Source organism: Benincasa hispida, unplaced genomic scaffold, assembly GCF_027475165.1.
Source record: "Benincasa hispida cultivar pf3 unplaced genomic scaffold, pf3_genome.v1.1 HicScf154, whole genome shotgun sequence".
In the NCBI taxonomy this organism is placed as follows: Eukaryota; Viridiplantae; Streptophyta; class Magnoliopsida; order Cucurbitales; family Cucurbitaceae; genus Benincasa; species Benincasa hispida.
The window spans coordinates 20,933-36,646 of record NW_028325898.1 but is presented as its reverse complement, the minus strand read 5'-3'; the positions used below and the strand labels follow the sequence as shown (position 1 = coordinate 36,646).

The window sequence follows — 15,714 nt, the reverse complement described above, 5'->3', positions numbered from 1 at the left end:
AAAACTTTCGCAATTTAGATTTTGTTTTATGTTTTCAGATTGGTTGAGTTCAGCGAATATATGTTTGGCAGACAACCCAAATTTTATTTTTGAAAATTGTTTTGAGATTATGTGATCCAAACACTGCAAATTTTAAAAGCAATATTTTTATGTTTTCTTTGTATCCATAATTTGAATTTTAAAATTTTAAAAGCAAAATTATATTAGATAAAGATAAAAACATTTAGAAATATAAAATGCCATGTTATAAACCTAATTCAATTTTTTATAAAAAAAAAATAAAAAAATATATTATGTAATGTATTCTAAAGTAAAATAGGTTAAGATTCAAGTTTCGTCCCTATGATTTGGATCAAGTTAAAAGTTAGTCCATATGATTTTAAGATTTAGAATTTAGTTCCTACAGCTTAATAGTTCATATGGCTTTTTAAATCCTCTTAAATAGCTCCTACCATATGAAGTATTCATTAGGAAGCTTTTATCAAACAATAGGGGGTAAATTATAATTATAAACAATAAGACTTAAATTTTAACTTACTCTAAACCACAGGGACCAAAATTTCAATTTTAAATTATATTATATTACAAAATAATAATTATACAATTTTTTAGCATAAAATATATTCATAAATAAATTAATAATAATTTATTGTCAACTAAAATTTAGTAACTATAACTAGTTTACAATTGTTTATATTATAATTCAATTTCTAAGTTCTGCTACCAAACACATATCTAAAAACATGAAATACAACTTTGTTTTTATTTAATCCCTTGTTTCGAATTTCTGTTTTCAAATTCTCTACCAAATAGACCCTAAATAGTTTTAATTGTGAAACCTCTATTGCAGGATCGTAACAGATATCCCTGGCACTACAGACACCACATTCGGTAACTTTTCCTACCAAATATATATATTCAAAATAAATAATAATAATAATAAAATTTCTTCTAAAAAAAGTAAAAAATAAAAAAATAAAAAACTTTCTAGTGGGGAGATTAGAAGAAAAACTTTTTAAATATATACATATATTGTCTATTTCCTTTCCTTCTTAGCTATGGTTTAGACCACCTTTAAGAGAAATTATTAGGTGCAACCTAATTTCATGCTTCACATTCCTTTTAGTGTATAAAAAAATTTATAAAGAAAAAATCATTTTTAAAAAAACAACTTGCTACACGAAAATTTTTTGGACAATTGCTTGTGCAGCTTAGATAACACTCAAGTATTTTCTATATAAAAAATTTAATTTAAAGAAAACTCCCTCGGATTCTTTTTTTTTTATTATTATTATTATTATTCAGATCAAACATCTAGGTTAATAACATAAGATTTGTGTCAAGTTGACTTATGGTGATATTGCGCTTTCTTCTTGAGTTTTATGGAGGGGAAACGTAAGATTTAAAAAAAAAAAAAAAAAATCTCCAATTAAAGATTAAAAGAAACTGAAATTTTATTTCCTAATTTTCTAAATATTTTTAATAGATCAATTAAAGATTAAAAGAAACTGGAATTTTTACATACAAGTTAGAAATGGGCAGAGCTCCATCCTCTTCTGTCATTTTCCTTCTTAATTAAGCAGATTTTTCTTATAATGAGAAAGAGAATAAACTTATAATTTTTTATTGACGATCAATATAAATATATCTTAACTATTAAGCTACAATATTAAAACCAATAAATTTTGTAAATAAATGAAACACAGGGAGAGAGATAGTAAGTTACGAGATTCCAACACCAAACATAGGAATCCACAGGTTTGTTTTTGTTCTATTTAAGCAGAAACGAAGACAATCAGTGAATCCACCCTCTTCAAGGGATCAATTCAACACTCGAGCCTTCGCCATCGACAACGATCTGGGACTCCCCGTTGCTGCCGTCTACTTCAATGCCCAAAAAGAAACTGCCGCCAGATGGCGCTAAAACCGCCGTTTGACAGCAGTTCGAGTGGACCAAAATAAAAGAGGAGAAAAAGGGAAAAAAAATTAATATACAATCTGAGTCTTTCTTTTCCCTTGAAAATAATAATCACTTTTTATATATGGTGATATAGAAGGAAGGGAGAGAGAGGTTCAGATTTGTATATTAGAAAAATATATATTTGCATGAGAGGAAATAATTTGGACAAGCAAAAAGGAGGAGAACCGCGTCGTTTTCTTTTCCTTTCTGGTGTGTTTTTAGTTGTGTGTTATTAATGTATTTTGCATGTAAATATAGATGGATGTGCTAATGAATTTAGTTTCAGAGATGATTTACCATTACCACAGTTAGTATTTATTTTCAAATTAAGATATATGAAAACGTCCACTTGCTAATGGTTTTATTTTTATATTTTTCATTTCCTGCTTTTTTTATTTTATTTTTGTTTTTATGTTTCTTTTCCAAGGCTCCGTTTAAGATTATTATAGCTTTTAAAATAATTGTTGGTAGTTGTGCTTTTAGAAACATCAGCTGTGAAAAGAAGTAAAAGAGTGTTTGATAAGTTCCAGCTTAAACTTGAAAAAGTAGGTTAGAGTGTTCGGTAAATAAATACAAAAATATATTATTTTAGATATAATAATTAAAATAGACTTATAATCAACCTTTTAAATTTTTTTTTTTTAATTTAAAATTTTAAATAATTATTTAGTATGATAAATTATATCTTTTATAGACTAATTTTTAAATATTAAGAAAAATAGCTTTATTTAAAAAAAATGAATATGGTATACTTTTTTTTCAAAAAATGATGTATTTAACTCATAAAATATAGAAAATAGATTTGATTGAGTAAGAAATAGTTAAATATATAAAATAAAGTTTCTTTTTAAAGTATAGATCTCACACCCCGCCCCCAGACCACCTTCTCAGCCTGGGAGAGGGATGCGACTGCAGCAGTTATCAACCCTTGAGCTGACACTTTCTGCCTAATGATTCTTGCGGAATAACTCTGATACCATACTATAACTTATACACAGCGGAATGATTAAGTCAAGGAGATAAACTATAACAGATTTAAGTAGGCCCATCTTTTATTACGACAGTGATATAACGTTTATACAACTTAAGGACTTAACAGCAAAGTTTACAACGACAACCGTAATAACTCTCCAGAAGTGTAATTGTGGCACGTGGCAGACCTTGACCTTAGCAGCACTCTGGAACTTCTCACCTTCCGCTACCTGGAGGGGGGAGGGGGGAGTTAGGAAAACAATTTGAAAAGTATGAGCTACTAAGCCCAGTGAGTGGTTCTTTTAAAGATGAAAATCATCATTTTGGGAAACCAATCACATGATAATAATCACAGTGTACCTATGCATGATCATGGATTTATTCATGCAATGATTAACCTTTATTCCAAAATGCTACACGTGGCATGCATATCATATCATCACTCAATACAATCACCTATGGAAACCTTCCTACCGCCAATGTGCACATCGACCATTTTATTTATCCCGCTAGTCATGCTTAGGTACTTGACCATATTTTCTGTCGGTCGTCACCGACTATTATTTCCCGCCGACCGAAGCCGACCAATTTTCTCGCCAACCGAAGCCGACTAATTATTTTCTGCCAACCGAAGCCGACCAATTTTCTCGCCGACCGAAGCCGACCAATTTTTCCCGCCAAGCACCTTTTGTTAAGCATGTTAACCACATCCCGGCCATAATCGCAGTTTCCATAGTCATACACAAATAATATCATGGCAACATCATATTACCAAAGCATATAGCTTGTATCCACAGATGCATATATTCCAATATCAGAGTATAAAGCTAAGTGAATACTCATAATATGCATTTACTATCAAAACTGTATAAACACACTTTATTTATCAAACCAACATAATGCTCACGATATATCGAAACTATAATGCTATAACACCCACACTATGTGTTAATTATGAAAGCTATAATACTCACGACATATGCTAACTATCAAAACTATAACACTCACACTATGTGTTAATTATCAAAGCTATAACACTCACACTATATGTTAATTATCAAAGCTATAACACTCACACTATGTGTTAATTATCAAAACTATAACACTCACAACATATGTTAACTATCAAAACTATGACACTCATGACATATGCTAACTATCAAAACTATAACACTCACCTTAATTGCTTAGGAGCCTTTCTAACAGTTCCCTTTTCTACCTCGGGCTTCCTTTTTACCCCATAAAATCTTAGCTCATAACTCTTCATGGTTTAGCCGGAATCATCCAAACATCAAGACTGGCCCAGCTTACCCGATAGCTCGACCCCTCTGTATTTTTCTCATTCTCCAGTCCAATTCCTTAGAGCTTCTTCTTCAACAGCCTCACCATAAAAACTAGACTCTCTTATCTTTCAGATGGCTTTGAAATTACATCAAACGCTCGAGTAGATTGGGAGATCTCCTCGTCTCAAGTTGATGCATTCTCTTTCACCCTCACTGTCCAATGCACTCTACTCTCCCCTCTTTTTACTAGTTTTATGATTTGTGATTTGAAAATGAAATCCCAACGACTCTATTTATAGGCGTCCAAACCTCCTATGGTGTTGACACAACCTACTTGGCTGCATGGCCAAATGTTTAATCCTCCCTTTATCAACGTAAGCTGACTTCACCTTGGTTCAATGTGTTCTTCCCAAACGCATCCAACACAATTTCTTAGGGTTTAAGAATTCCTCTTAATCGGACACCTCAATTTTAATTGAGGTTTGCCCTTACGTCTTCAAGCTTTGTTTGTATTCAATTTAGGGTTTTCAATGCATAATCTATAAGATCGTGGTCAAATTCAACACATAAATGCCCAGCCGTTCGATGCACAGGTGGTTTCCTTCGATCGCGTGGGCGTGACGTTCGAATGAGGCATTCAGGCTGCTCTTGCTCTCTCCGCTCTCGCTCTCGCCCCCTTTCTCGCTGGTCTCGCTCTTCCCACTCTCGCTCTCGCCCACTTTCTCGCTCACAATCTCGGGTGTGACAATAGAATTGAAAACTAAATATTAATTAAAAATTATAACTAATTTTAGGAGGATCTAAAAGCTAAAAGGATACTGCTTTTAAAGTCAACGTAAAATTAACGCGTTTTAAAAAGTGTTTTTTAACAGTAAATCAGTTTTTAGCAAACGGTTGAGATTTTTTCCAAATAGTTTTTTGACACGGCTAACGTTAAATGTAGCCTTAGTAAAGTTGAAAAATTGCATTTGGTAGCCAACAAAGCATAGCTCAATTGGCATAGTGTTCATACTATCGGTATTTTATTGAGAAAAAAAATAGGATAAGGAACCATTCCTTGTGTTTATGTTTTCTGAAATTTTTAATTAAAAATGTAAAAATTTTACATGAAAACAACATTTTGAAATTAAACATTGAAAATTGATCTTTTATATTTATAATTCATTTCAAAAGAAAATTCAAGGGTGTGATTGGTTTAACCTTTCAATTATTTAATTTTACAAATAAATCATTTTAAAAAAAATTGAAATGTTTGGCTACCAATCAAAATAGTTTTTAAAGTGTATTTTAACTAGTTCTTATCAAAAGAGTTTAAATAAAAAATGAACTTTTTATATTAATATTTTTTTCTCTAGTTAATCCAAACAGGCATAAAAATTTATTGAAAATACGTTGCAACAAATTAGAAACCGATTTCCCCAGGTTGCAATCCATGGAGGCAACTTGAGATCTTTCTTCACTCTGGTTTGGTTTTTTTCCACCTTTTCTTCAAGATTATGATTGACCAAATTGCTTCTCCCTTTACTCGTTACGGGACGAATAAATGATTTATTTGAGATTCGAGTCTCTCGCTCTACATGTTGAAGAAAAGAAAAATTAAGATTTTGAGTTGTTTGGTCTATCAATCTAAGTATAAGCATCAATTATATCATTAAAAAAAAAAGTTTAGATATTCAAATTTTGTCTTGCATGTTGAACAATTTTTTAAAAAAGAATAAGAAACAAATTGCCATATGGTTTTTTCCCCTTAATAAGAGTATGTGATTGAAATTAATATTGTCATTTTCTTCTCAAATAGTTTTATTTTTAATTATTGGTTAGACCTTTATTAGTTTTTAAGTTCACGAAGAAAAAAAAAGACTAAATTTACCATTACGTATATATATATATGGAGATAAGTTTTTCTTCTGAATCTTTTGAGTCTTTGCCTTGAGAGAAAAACAAGAGAATTTGTAATCTGTGAAATAAAATAAAGAGTTCTTCATTTCTCCAACAAATAAAATAACTACTTTATTTACATCAAATTTTCTTTACCAAATTTTATAATTTCAACAACTACTTTAGTCTTCTTTTATTATATTTCGATTTGCCAACAGTTTTCATCATTATTTCAAACATATCTATTATATTAAACTATTGTCTCATCAATACGAATATATTCATCATTCTTAATAATTTTACATTCTATAATTTTACATTCTATACAATCATCATATCTCTCAAAATATTCTTCACAATTTCCCATTCCATAACAATCATCAATTCATTTCTCTCTTTGCCACGTGTCAAGCATGCATGCTTCCACAAACTCCATCTACTTCATGCTACATGCTCATCACGTGTCCAATCTTCATGATTCATGCCAAATGGTATCAGAGCATGTATGTATATATATATAGATATAGATATAGATATATATACATATATATACATATACATATATATACACATATATGTAATATATGCATATATTCATCTCGAGCCCTGATTAATCCGTGGTTTTGCCTCTTCTGAAAATTCTTCACTTTTGTTCTTCTCCTTCTGCAATCTTTCTCTAGCAAGACAACCTTGAAAACTAGATTCTCCCAGCTCTCAAATGGCACCGAATTCGCTAAATTTTCTCTTCTCAATTGCCGAAACCATACTTATGAAATTTCACTTCCCTTTTAATCTTTCTGCCGATTCCTGAGTTCAAAGAGCAGATTGCCACGTCACCCCACACTTAGTGCCTCTAGCCAAACTAATGATTGAGTTTATTCATTTAATATATTTCCTTCCCTTCCTTCATAATCCCTATAAACAACATGAATTTCTACTTAATAAATATGTAATATAACATCTCTTGGCTAATCATGCTTATCTAGGGAACCTAAGTTCGGGGTTTACAATCATCTCCCCCTTAAAAGAAATTTTGTCCTTGAAATTTACTTGATATGTCATTTGAAAAGTTGAGGGTATCTCTTCCTCATTTGCTCTTCAGGTTCCAAGGTTGCTTCCTCAATCCCATGATTACACCATAACACCTTCACCAAAGGAATCATCTTATTTCTGAATACCTGATCTTTCCTATCCAAAATCTCGATAGCCTCTTCCTCGAAAGATAAATCTTCTTTGAGTTGTATCGGTTGTGTTGCTAGTGTTGCATAGGATCAAACACGTATTTCCTTAGCATCGACACATGAAATACGTCGTGTATACGAGCTAGCTCCATCGGCAACTGCAACCTATAAGCTGTTAGACCAACTCGTTCTACCATTTCATATGGTCCGATGTATCGTGGACTTAACTTCCATTTTCTCCCAAACCGGAGAATTCCTTTCCATGGGGATAGTCGGAGAAATACCCGTTCTTCAACTTCAAATTCTAGTTCTCTTCTTCGTTTATCGGCGTAGATAATCTGTCTATCGCGAGCCGCCTTAAGATTATCCCTGATAAGTTTCACATTCTCTGTTATTTGTTGAACTAATTCTGGACCCAATAATTGTCGTTCTCCAACTTCGTTCCCTGAAGTCCTACAAGGTCAGCCATACAATGCTTTGTAGGGAGCCATTCCGATAATAGAATGGTAGCTATTGTTGTAGGCAAATTCAATCAACGATAAGTATGTAACCCAACTTCCTTTGAATTGTAGTACACAAGCTCTTAACATATCTTCCAGTGTCTGTATAGTTCTTTCCAATTGTCCATCTGTTTGCGGATGAAAAGGCGTACTGAAATGCAATTTAGTGCCCAAAGCCTTCTATAACTAAGCTAAAATTTTGAAGTGAACCTCGAGTCCCGATCCGATACTATCGACACTGGGGCTCCATATTGACTGATTATCCTATCCACATAAATCGTAGCTAGACGATCTAGTGTAAAAGTAACTTTTACTGGTATGAACTTGCTGTTTTAGTTAGTCTATTGACTATTACCGAAATGCCATCAAATCCAGAGGGTGTCTTAGGCAAACCAAATAGAAAGTCAATTGTCATATGCTCCCACTTCCACTCAGGCACTAGAAGTGGATTGAGTAATCCTGCTGGTCTTTGTCTCTCAGGTTTTACATGTTGACAGACTATACATCGGTCCACATATTCTGTTATGTCTCTCTTCATCCCAGGCCACCAGTAAGATTTCTTCAAAGTTCTATACATCTTAGTGCTACCTGGATGCATGGCATAAGCGGAACTATGTGCTTCCTTTAGAATGGCTTGTTTAAGCTGCAGCTTATTAGGCACACACATTCTCCCCTCCTTTTCTAGTACATTATCTGTTCCAAGTTGAAAGTCAACCCTAATGCCTTTACTCACATCATCAGCAATCTTCTGAAAATTAGGGTCTTTCAACTGATCCCGCTTAAGGTTTTCTACTAAGGTCGGCCTTATCCGAAAAGTAGCTATCATTCCTCCTGACGGTTCCACTGATAAGGCGATTCTGGAATTCCTTAACTCCTGCAATAGCATTTATCTTATTGAACCAATAATGGCCTTAGGTCTTGAGGATTTCCTACTTAGTGCATCTGCCACAACATTAGCCTTACCAGGGTGGTACTCGATGGAACAGTCGTAATCTTTAATTAATTCAATCCATCTTCATTATCTTAGATTCAATTCCTTTTTATCAAAGATATATTTTAAGCTTTTATGATCTGTAAATATCCTGCAACGCTCTCCAAATAGGTAATGTCTCCACAACTTCAGAGTCAAAACGACTGCTGCCAACTCCAGATCATGCGTGGGATAAATGCCCTCGTGTTTCTTAAGTTGACGAGAGGCATTTGCAATCACCTTCCAATCCTGCATCAACACACATCCCAATCCTTGTCGAGATTCGTCACAATAAATCTCAAATTCCTTACCTGGAATAGGCAAGGTAATACTAGTGCTGATGCTAGTTTCCGTTTCAGCTCCTAGAAACTATGTTCACACTCCAATGACCATTCAAACCTCACGCCTTTCTTGGTCAGGTTCGTCAACGGAAGGGCTATCTTAGAGAAATGCTCCACAAACCTCCGATAATAACCTGCCAACCCTAGGAAACTGTGTATTTCTGAAACGGTTGTGGGTCGTTCCCAATTAATTATTGCTTCTGTCTTCTGGGTATCTACACTAATGCCTGCTAAAACAACATGCCCAAGAAATACTACCTGATCTAACCAAAATTCGCATTTACTGAATTTAGCATACAACTACCTATCTCGCAACGTCTGCAATACTATTTTCAGGTGGGTAAAATGATCTTCCCTACTACCAGAATACACTAGTATATCATCAATGAATACTATCACAAACTAGTCCAAGTAGGGATGAAATATCCTATTCATGAGATCTATGAATGTCGCAGGGGCATTTGTCAATCCGAAAGGCATTACCAGGAATTCATAATGTCCATATCTCGTTCTAAATGTGGTTAGGAATATCGGTTTCTCTCACTTTCGATTGATGATAACCCGATCTCAGATCTATCTTCGAAAAAACTGTGTCTCCTCTTAGTTGATCAAAAAAATCATCAATGTGTGGTAACGGATATTTATTCTTAATCGTTACCTTATTCAGCTGCCTATAGTCGATACACAATCTAATTGTACCGTCTTTTTTCCTTACAAACAATATCAGAGCTCCCCAAGGTGATACACTAGATCGAATGTATCCCTTGTCAATTAACACTTGCAGATGAACCTTTAATTTTTTCAACTCAATTGGTGCCATTCTATTCGGTGTCTACGATATGGGAGTTTTTCTTGGAACTAAGTCAATAGTAAACTCCACCTCCCTATCGGGTGATAATCCCGATAGTTCTTCAGGAAATATATCTCGAAATTCATTTACCACTGGGACATCTTCTGGGTTCAGCTCTTTCCCTTGAGCAACCATCACATGAGCCAGATAGGCTTTACATCCCTTGCTAAATAGCTTCCAAGCTTTCACTATCAATATCAAATTCTCCGCGACTAATCGTTTGCTTCCTGTCAGCATTGCATCTTAGCCATTTGATTTTCTGAGCACTACCTTCTTCTTGTAACAGTCTACTGAAGCATGATACTTACTTAGAAAATCCATCCCCAAGATAGCATCAAATTTCAACAGTTCTAAAGGAAGTAAATCAGCATAGAAGTTCTGACCATTGATCAATATCTCACAATGATTATAGCATCTATCTACTACTATCACATCTCCCAAAGGGGTAGAGATAAATAACTCTTCAGGCATAGGTTTAACCAACCTATCTATACTAGGTGCATACATGCTAGATATAAATGAATGTGTGGCACCAGGATCAAATAAAACATAAGCAGACTGCCCACATAACATAACATTACCGGTCACAACATCTGGAGACTCTGCTGCCTCCTGGTGTGTCACGGCATACATTCGCCCCTACTGTTGGGGTCGACCTACGACATTCTTCTACTTGGCACCACTTGACCCTTCGCCCCGATTTCCAGCACTCTTTGGTTGGTTAACTGTTTGGGAGGTCGGCTGTTGTGCTAGTGGAACGTCCCTGTTCATCTGGGGACAGTCCCTCTTAAAATGCCTTGTATGTCCGCACTGGAAACATGCACCTCTGTCACTATAGCACGCCCCAAAATGCCTCTTACCACAACTAGGGCATGTCGGTCTCCTGTCTGTGCTGGCTATCGACTCACCAGTTCGTGATATCTCTGATCGGCTAACTGCACCGACCAAGGGTCTCGTTTTCCTTTTCTTAGATCCCTACCAACTGGTTCCCCTGAAATGGCTTCCACTTGTCTGGGTTGCCACTAAAGATCAGAATCCCCTATCTCTAGGCCCTACTACGGCCTCACTGCCTCTTGGCAACTGCTCAACATCTGCCAAACTTCGCTCGACTCGTATTGAGAGGAAAAAAGAAAAAGAAGAAGGGAAAAAAAACTCCCTTCTTGGTTTCTTATTTATTTATTTATTTACTTATTATTTTTTAATTTTTCCATCTGAAAACATAATCAAAAGTTACTAAGGAAAACTTTCATGATTTAGATTTTGTTTTATATTTTCAGATTGGTTGAGTTCAGCGAATATATGTTTGGCAGAGAACTCAAATTCTATTTTTGAAAATTGTTTTGAGATTATGTGATCCAAACACTGCAAATTTTAAAAGCAATATTTTTATGTTTTCTTTGTCTCCATAATTTGAATTTTAAAATTTTAAATGCAAAATTATATTAGATAAAGATAAAAACATTTAGAAATATAAAATGTCATGTTATAAACCTAATTCAATTTTTTTAAAAAAAAATAGAAAATGTATTATATAATGTATTCTAAATTAAATTAGGTTAAGTTTCAAGTTTCGTCCCTATGATTTGGATGAAGTTAAAAGTTAATCCATATGATTTTAAGATTTAGAATTTAGTTCATACAGTTTAATAGTTCATATGGCTTTTTAAATCCTCTTAAATAGCTCCTACCATATGAACTATTCATTAGAAAGCTTTTATCAAACCATAGGGGGTAAATTATAATTATAAACAATAAGACTTAAATTTTAACTTACTCTAAACCACAGGGACCAAAATTTCAATTTTAAATTATATTATATTACAAAATAATAATTATACAATTTTTTAGCATAAAATATATTCATAAATAAATTAATAATAATTTATTGTCAACTAAAATTTAGTAACTATAACTAGGTTACAATTGTTTATTTTATAATTCAATTTCTAAATTCTGCTACCAAACATATATCTAAAAACATGAAATACAATTTTGTTTTTATTTAATCCCTTGTTTCAAATTTCTGTTTTTATATTCTCTACCAAATAGGCCCTAAAAAGTTTTAACTGTGAAACCTCTATTGCAGGATCATAACAGATATCCCTGGCACTACAGACACCACATTTGGTAACTTTTCCTACCAAATATATATATTCAAAATAAATAATAATAATAATAAACTTTCTTCTAGAAAAAGTAAAAAATAAAAAAATAAAAAAAACTTTCTAGAGGGGAGATTAGAAGAAAAACTTTTTAAATATATACATATATTGTCTATTTCCTTTCCTTTTTAGATTTGGTTTAAACTACCTTTAAGAGAAATTATTAGGTGCAACCTAATTTCATGCTTCACATTCCTTTAAGTGTATAAAAAAAATTATAAAGAAAAAATCTTTTTTAAAAAAACAACTTGCTACATGAAATTTTTTTGGACAATTGCTTATGAAGCTTAGATAACACTCAAGTATTTTCTATATAAAAAAAAAATTTTAAAGAAAACTCCCTCCTTGGATTCTTTTTTTTATTATTATTATTATTATTATTGAGATCAAACATCTAGGTTAATAACATAATATTTGTGTCAAGTTGACTTATGGTGTTATTGCCCTTTCTTCTTGAGTTTTGTGGGGAGGAAAAAACGTAAGATTTTAAAAAAAAAAAAAAAAATCTCCAATTTGCTAAATTCTAAACTTTTTAGGAGAAAAACATTATATAGGTATTGACCAACTTTTATTTCCTAGTTTTCTAAATATTTTTAATTAAAAAAATTTAATAGATAAATTAAAGATTAAAAGAAACTGAAATTTTTACTTACAAGTTAGAAAAGGGAGAGAGCCCTATCCTTTTCTATCTGTTTCCTTCTTAATTAGGCAGATTTTTCTTATAATGAGAAAGAGAAAAAACTTATAACTTTTTATTGACGATCAATATAAATATATCTTAACTATTAAGCTACATTATTAAAACCAATAAATTTTTGTAAATGAATGAAACACAGGAAGGGAGATAGTAAGCTACGAGATTCAAATGCCAAACATAGGAATCCACAGGTTTGTTTTTGTTCTATTCAAGCAGAAACGAAGACAATCAGTGAATCCACCCTCTTCAAGGGATCAATTCAACACCCGAGCCTTTGCCACCGACAACAATCTGGGTCTCCCCGTTGTTGCCGTCTACTTCAATGCCCAAAGAGAAACTGGGGCCAGACGGCGCTAAAACCGCTGTTTGGCAACAGTCTGAGTGGACCAAAATAGAAGAGGAGAAAAAGGAAAAAAATTAATATACAATCTGAGTCTTTCTTTTCCCTTGAAAATAATAATCACTTTTTATATATGGTGATATAGAAGGAAGAGAGAGAGGTTCAGATTTGTATATTAGAAAAATATATATTTAGTTTGCCAACAGTCCCCTCAAATGCATGAGGGAAAATAATTTGGACATGCAAAAAGGAGGAGAACGGCGTCATTTTCTTTTCCTTTTTGGTGTGTTTTTAGTTGTGTGTTATTAGTGTATTTTGCATGTTCATATAGATGGATGTGCTAATGAATTTAGTTTCAGAGATGATTTACCATTACCACAGTTTGTATTTAGTTTTCAAATTAAGATATATAAAAAGGTCCACTTGGTAACGGTTTTATTTTTATATTTTCCATTTTCATCTTTTTTTTTTTTTTTTATGTTTCTTTTTCAAGATTCCGTTTAAGATTATTGTAGCTTTTAAAATAATTGTTGGTAGTTGTGCTTTTAGAAACATCAGGTGTGAAAAGAAGTAAAAGAGTATTTTGTAAATTCCAGCTTAAACTTGAAAAAGTAGGTTAGAATGTTCGGTAAATAAATACAAAAGCATATTATTTTAGATATAATAATTAAAATAGACTTATAATCAACTTTTTTAAATTTCTTTTTGTAATTTAAAATTTTAAATAATTGTTTAGTATGATCAATTATATCTGTTATAGGTTAATTTTTAAATATTAAGGAAAATAGCTATATTTTAAAAAAAAATGAATATGGTATACTTTTTTTCGAAAAATGATGTATTTAACTCATAAAATATAGAAAATAGATTTGATTGGGTGAGAAATAGATAAATATATAAAGTAAAGGTTCTTTTTAAAGTATAAAATTGAAAACTAAATATTAATTAAAAATTCTAAATAATTTGAGGAGAATCTAAAAGCTAGAAGGATACTTCTTTTAAAGTCAACGTAAAATTAACGCGTTTTAAAAAGTGTTTTTAACAGTAAATCAGGTTTTAGCAAACGGTTGAGATTTTTTCCAAATGGTTTTTTGACATGGCTAACGTTAAATATAGCCTTAGTAAAGTTGAAAAATTGCATTTGGTAGCCAACAAAGCATAGCTCGATTGGCATAGTGTTCATACTATCGATATTTTATTGAGAAAAAAAATAAGATAAGGAATCATTCCTTGTGTTTATGTTTTCTGAAATTTTTAATTAAAAATGTAAAAATGTTACATGAAAACAATATTTTGAAATTAAACATTGAAAATTGATCTTTTATATTTATAATACATTTCAAAAGAAAATTCAAGGGTGTGTTTGGTTTAACATTTCAATTGTTTAATTTTACAAATAAATCATTTGAAAAAATTTGAAGTGTTTGGCAACCAATAAAAATAGTTTTTGAAGTGTATTTTAACTAGGTCTTATCAAAAGAGTTTATATAAAAAATGAACTTTTTATATTAATATTTTTTTCTCTAGTCAATCCAAACAGGCCTAAAAATTTATTGAAAATACGTTGCAAAAATTAGACACCGATTTCCTCGGGTTGTAATCCATGGAGGTAACTTGAGATCTTTCTTCACTCTGGTTTGGTTTTTTTCCACCTTTTCTTCAAGATTATGATTGACCAAATTGCTTCTCCCTTTACTCGTTACGGGATGAATAAATGATTTATTTGAGATTCGAGTCACTCGCTCTACATGTTGAAGAAAAGAAAAATTAAGATTTTGAGTTGTTTGGTCTATCAATCTAAGTATAAGCATCAATTATATCATTAAAAAAAAAGTTTAGATATTCAAATTTTGTCTTGCATGTTGAACAATTTTTTAAAAAGGAATAAGAAACAAATTGCCATATGGTTTTTTTCCCTTAATAAGAGGTATGTGATTGAACTTAATATTGTCATTTTCTTCTCAAATAGTTTTATTTTTAATTATTGGTTAGACCTTTATTAGTTTTTAAGTTCACAAAGAAAAAAAAGACTAAATTTACCATTACGTATATATATATATGGAGATAAGTTTTTCTTCTGAATTTTTTGAGTCTTTGCCTTGAGAGAAGAACAATAGAATTTGTACTCTGTGAAATAAAATAAAGAGTTCTTCATTTCTCCAACAAAATTCAAGTAAGTTCCTAATATTTTAATATTTCCAATAACTACTTTATTTACATCAAATTTTCTTTACCAAATTTTATAATTTCAACAACTACTCTAGTCTTCTTTTATTATATTTCGATTTGCCAAAAATTTTCATCATTATTTCAAACATATCTATTATATTAAACTATTGTCTCATCAATACGAATATACTCATCATTCTTAATAATTTTACATTCTATATAATCATCATATCTCTCAAAATATTCTTCACAATTTCCCATTCCATAACAATCATTAATTCATTTCTCTCTTTGCCACGTGTCAAGCATGCCTGCTTCAACAAACTCCATCTACTTCATGCTACATGCTCATCACGTGTCCAATTCTTGATGATTCATGTCAAATGGTATCAGAACATGTATATATATATA

General features: G+C 31.9%; 1 protein-coding gene across 1 annotated transcript; it reads right to left on the bottom strand.

The window, feature by feature from the left end:
• Positions 1-7,348: 7,348 nt before the first annotated feature.
• Positions 7,349-10,406, bottom strand: LOC150030982 (uncharacterized). Its single transcript, XM_090309360.1, has 6 exons — positions 10,244-10,406; positions 10,026-10,162; positions 9,149-9,343; positions 8,262-8,648; positions 7,831-7,925; positions 7,349-7,727 (listed from the first exon to the last, which is right to left on the bottom strand). The coding sequence occupies exons 1-6, from the start codon at positions 10,404-10,406 to the stop codon at positions 7,349-7,351; spliced, it is 1,356 nt and encodes a 451-aa protein (XP_090165486.1).
• Between the last annotated feature and the right edge of the window lie 5,308 nt (positions 10,407-15,714).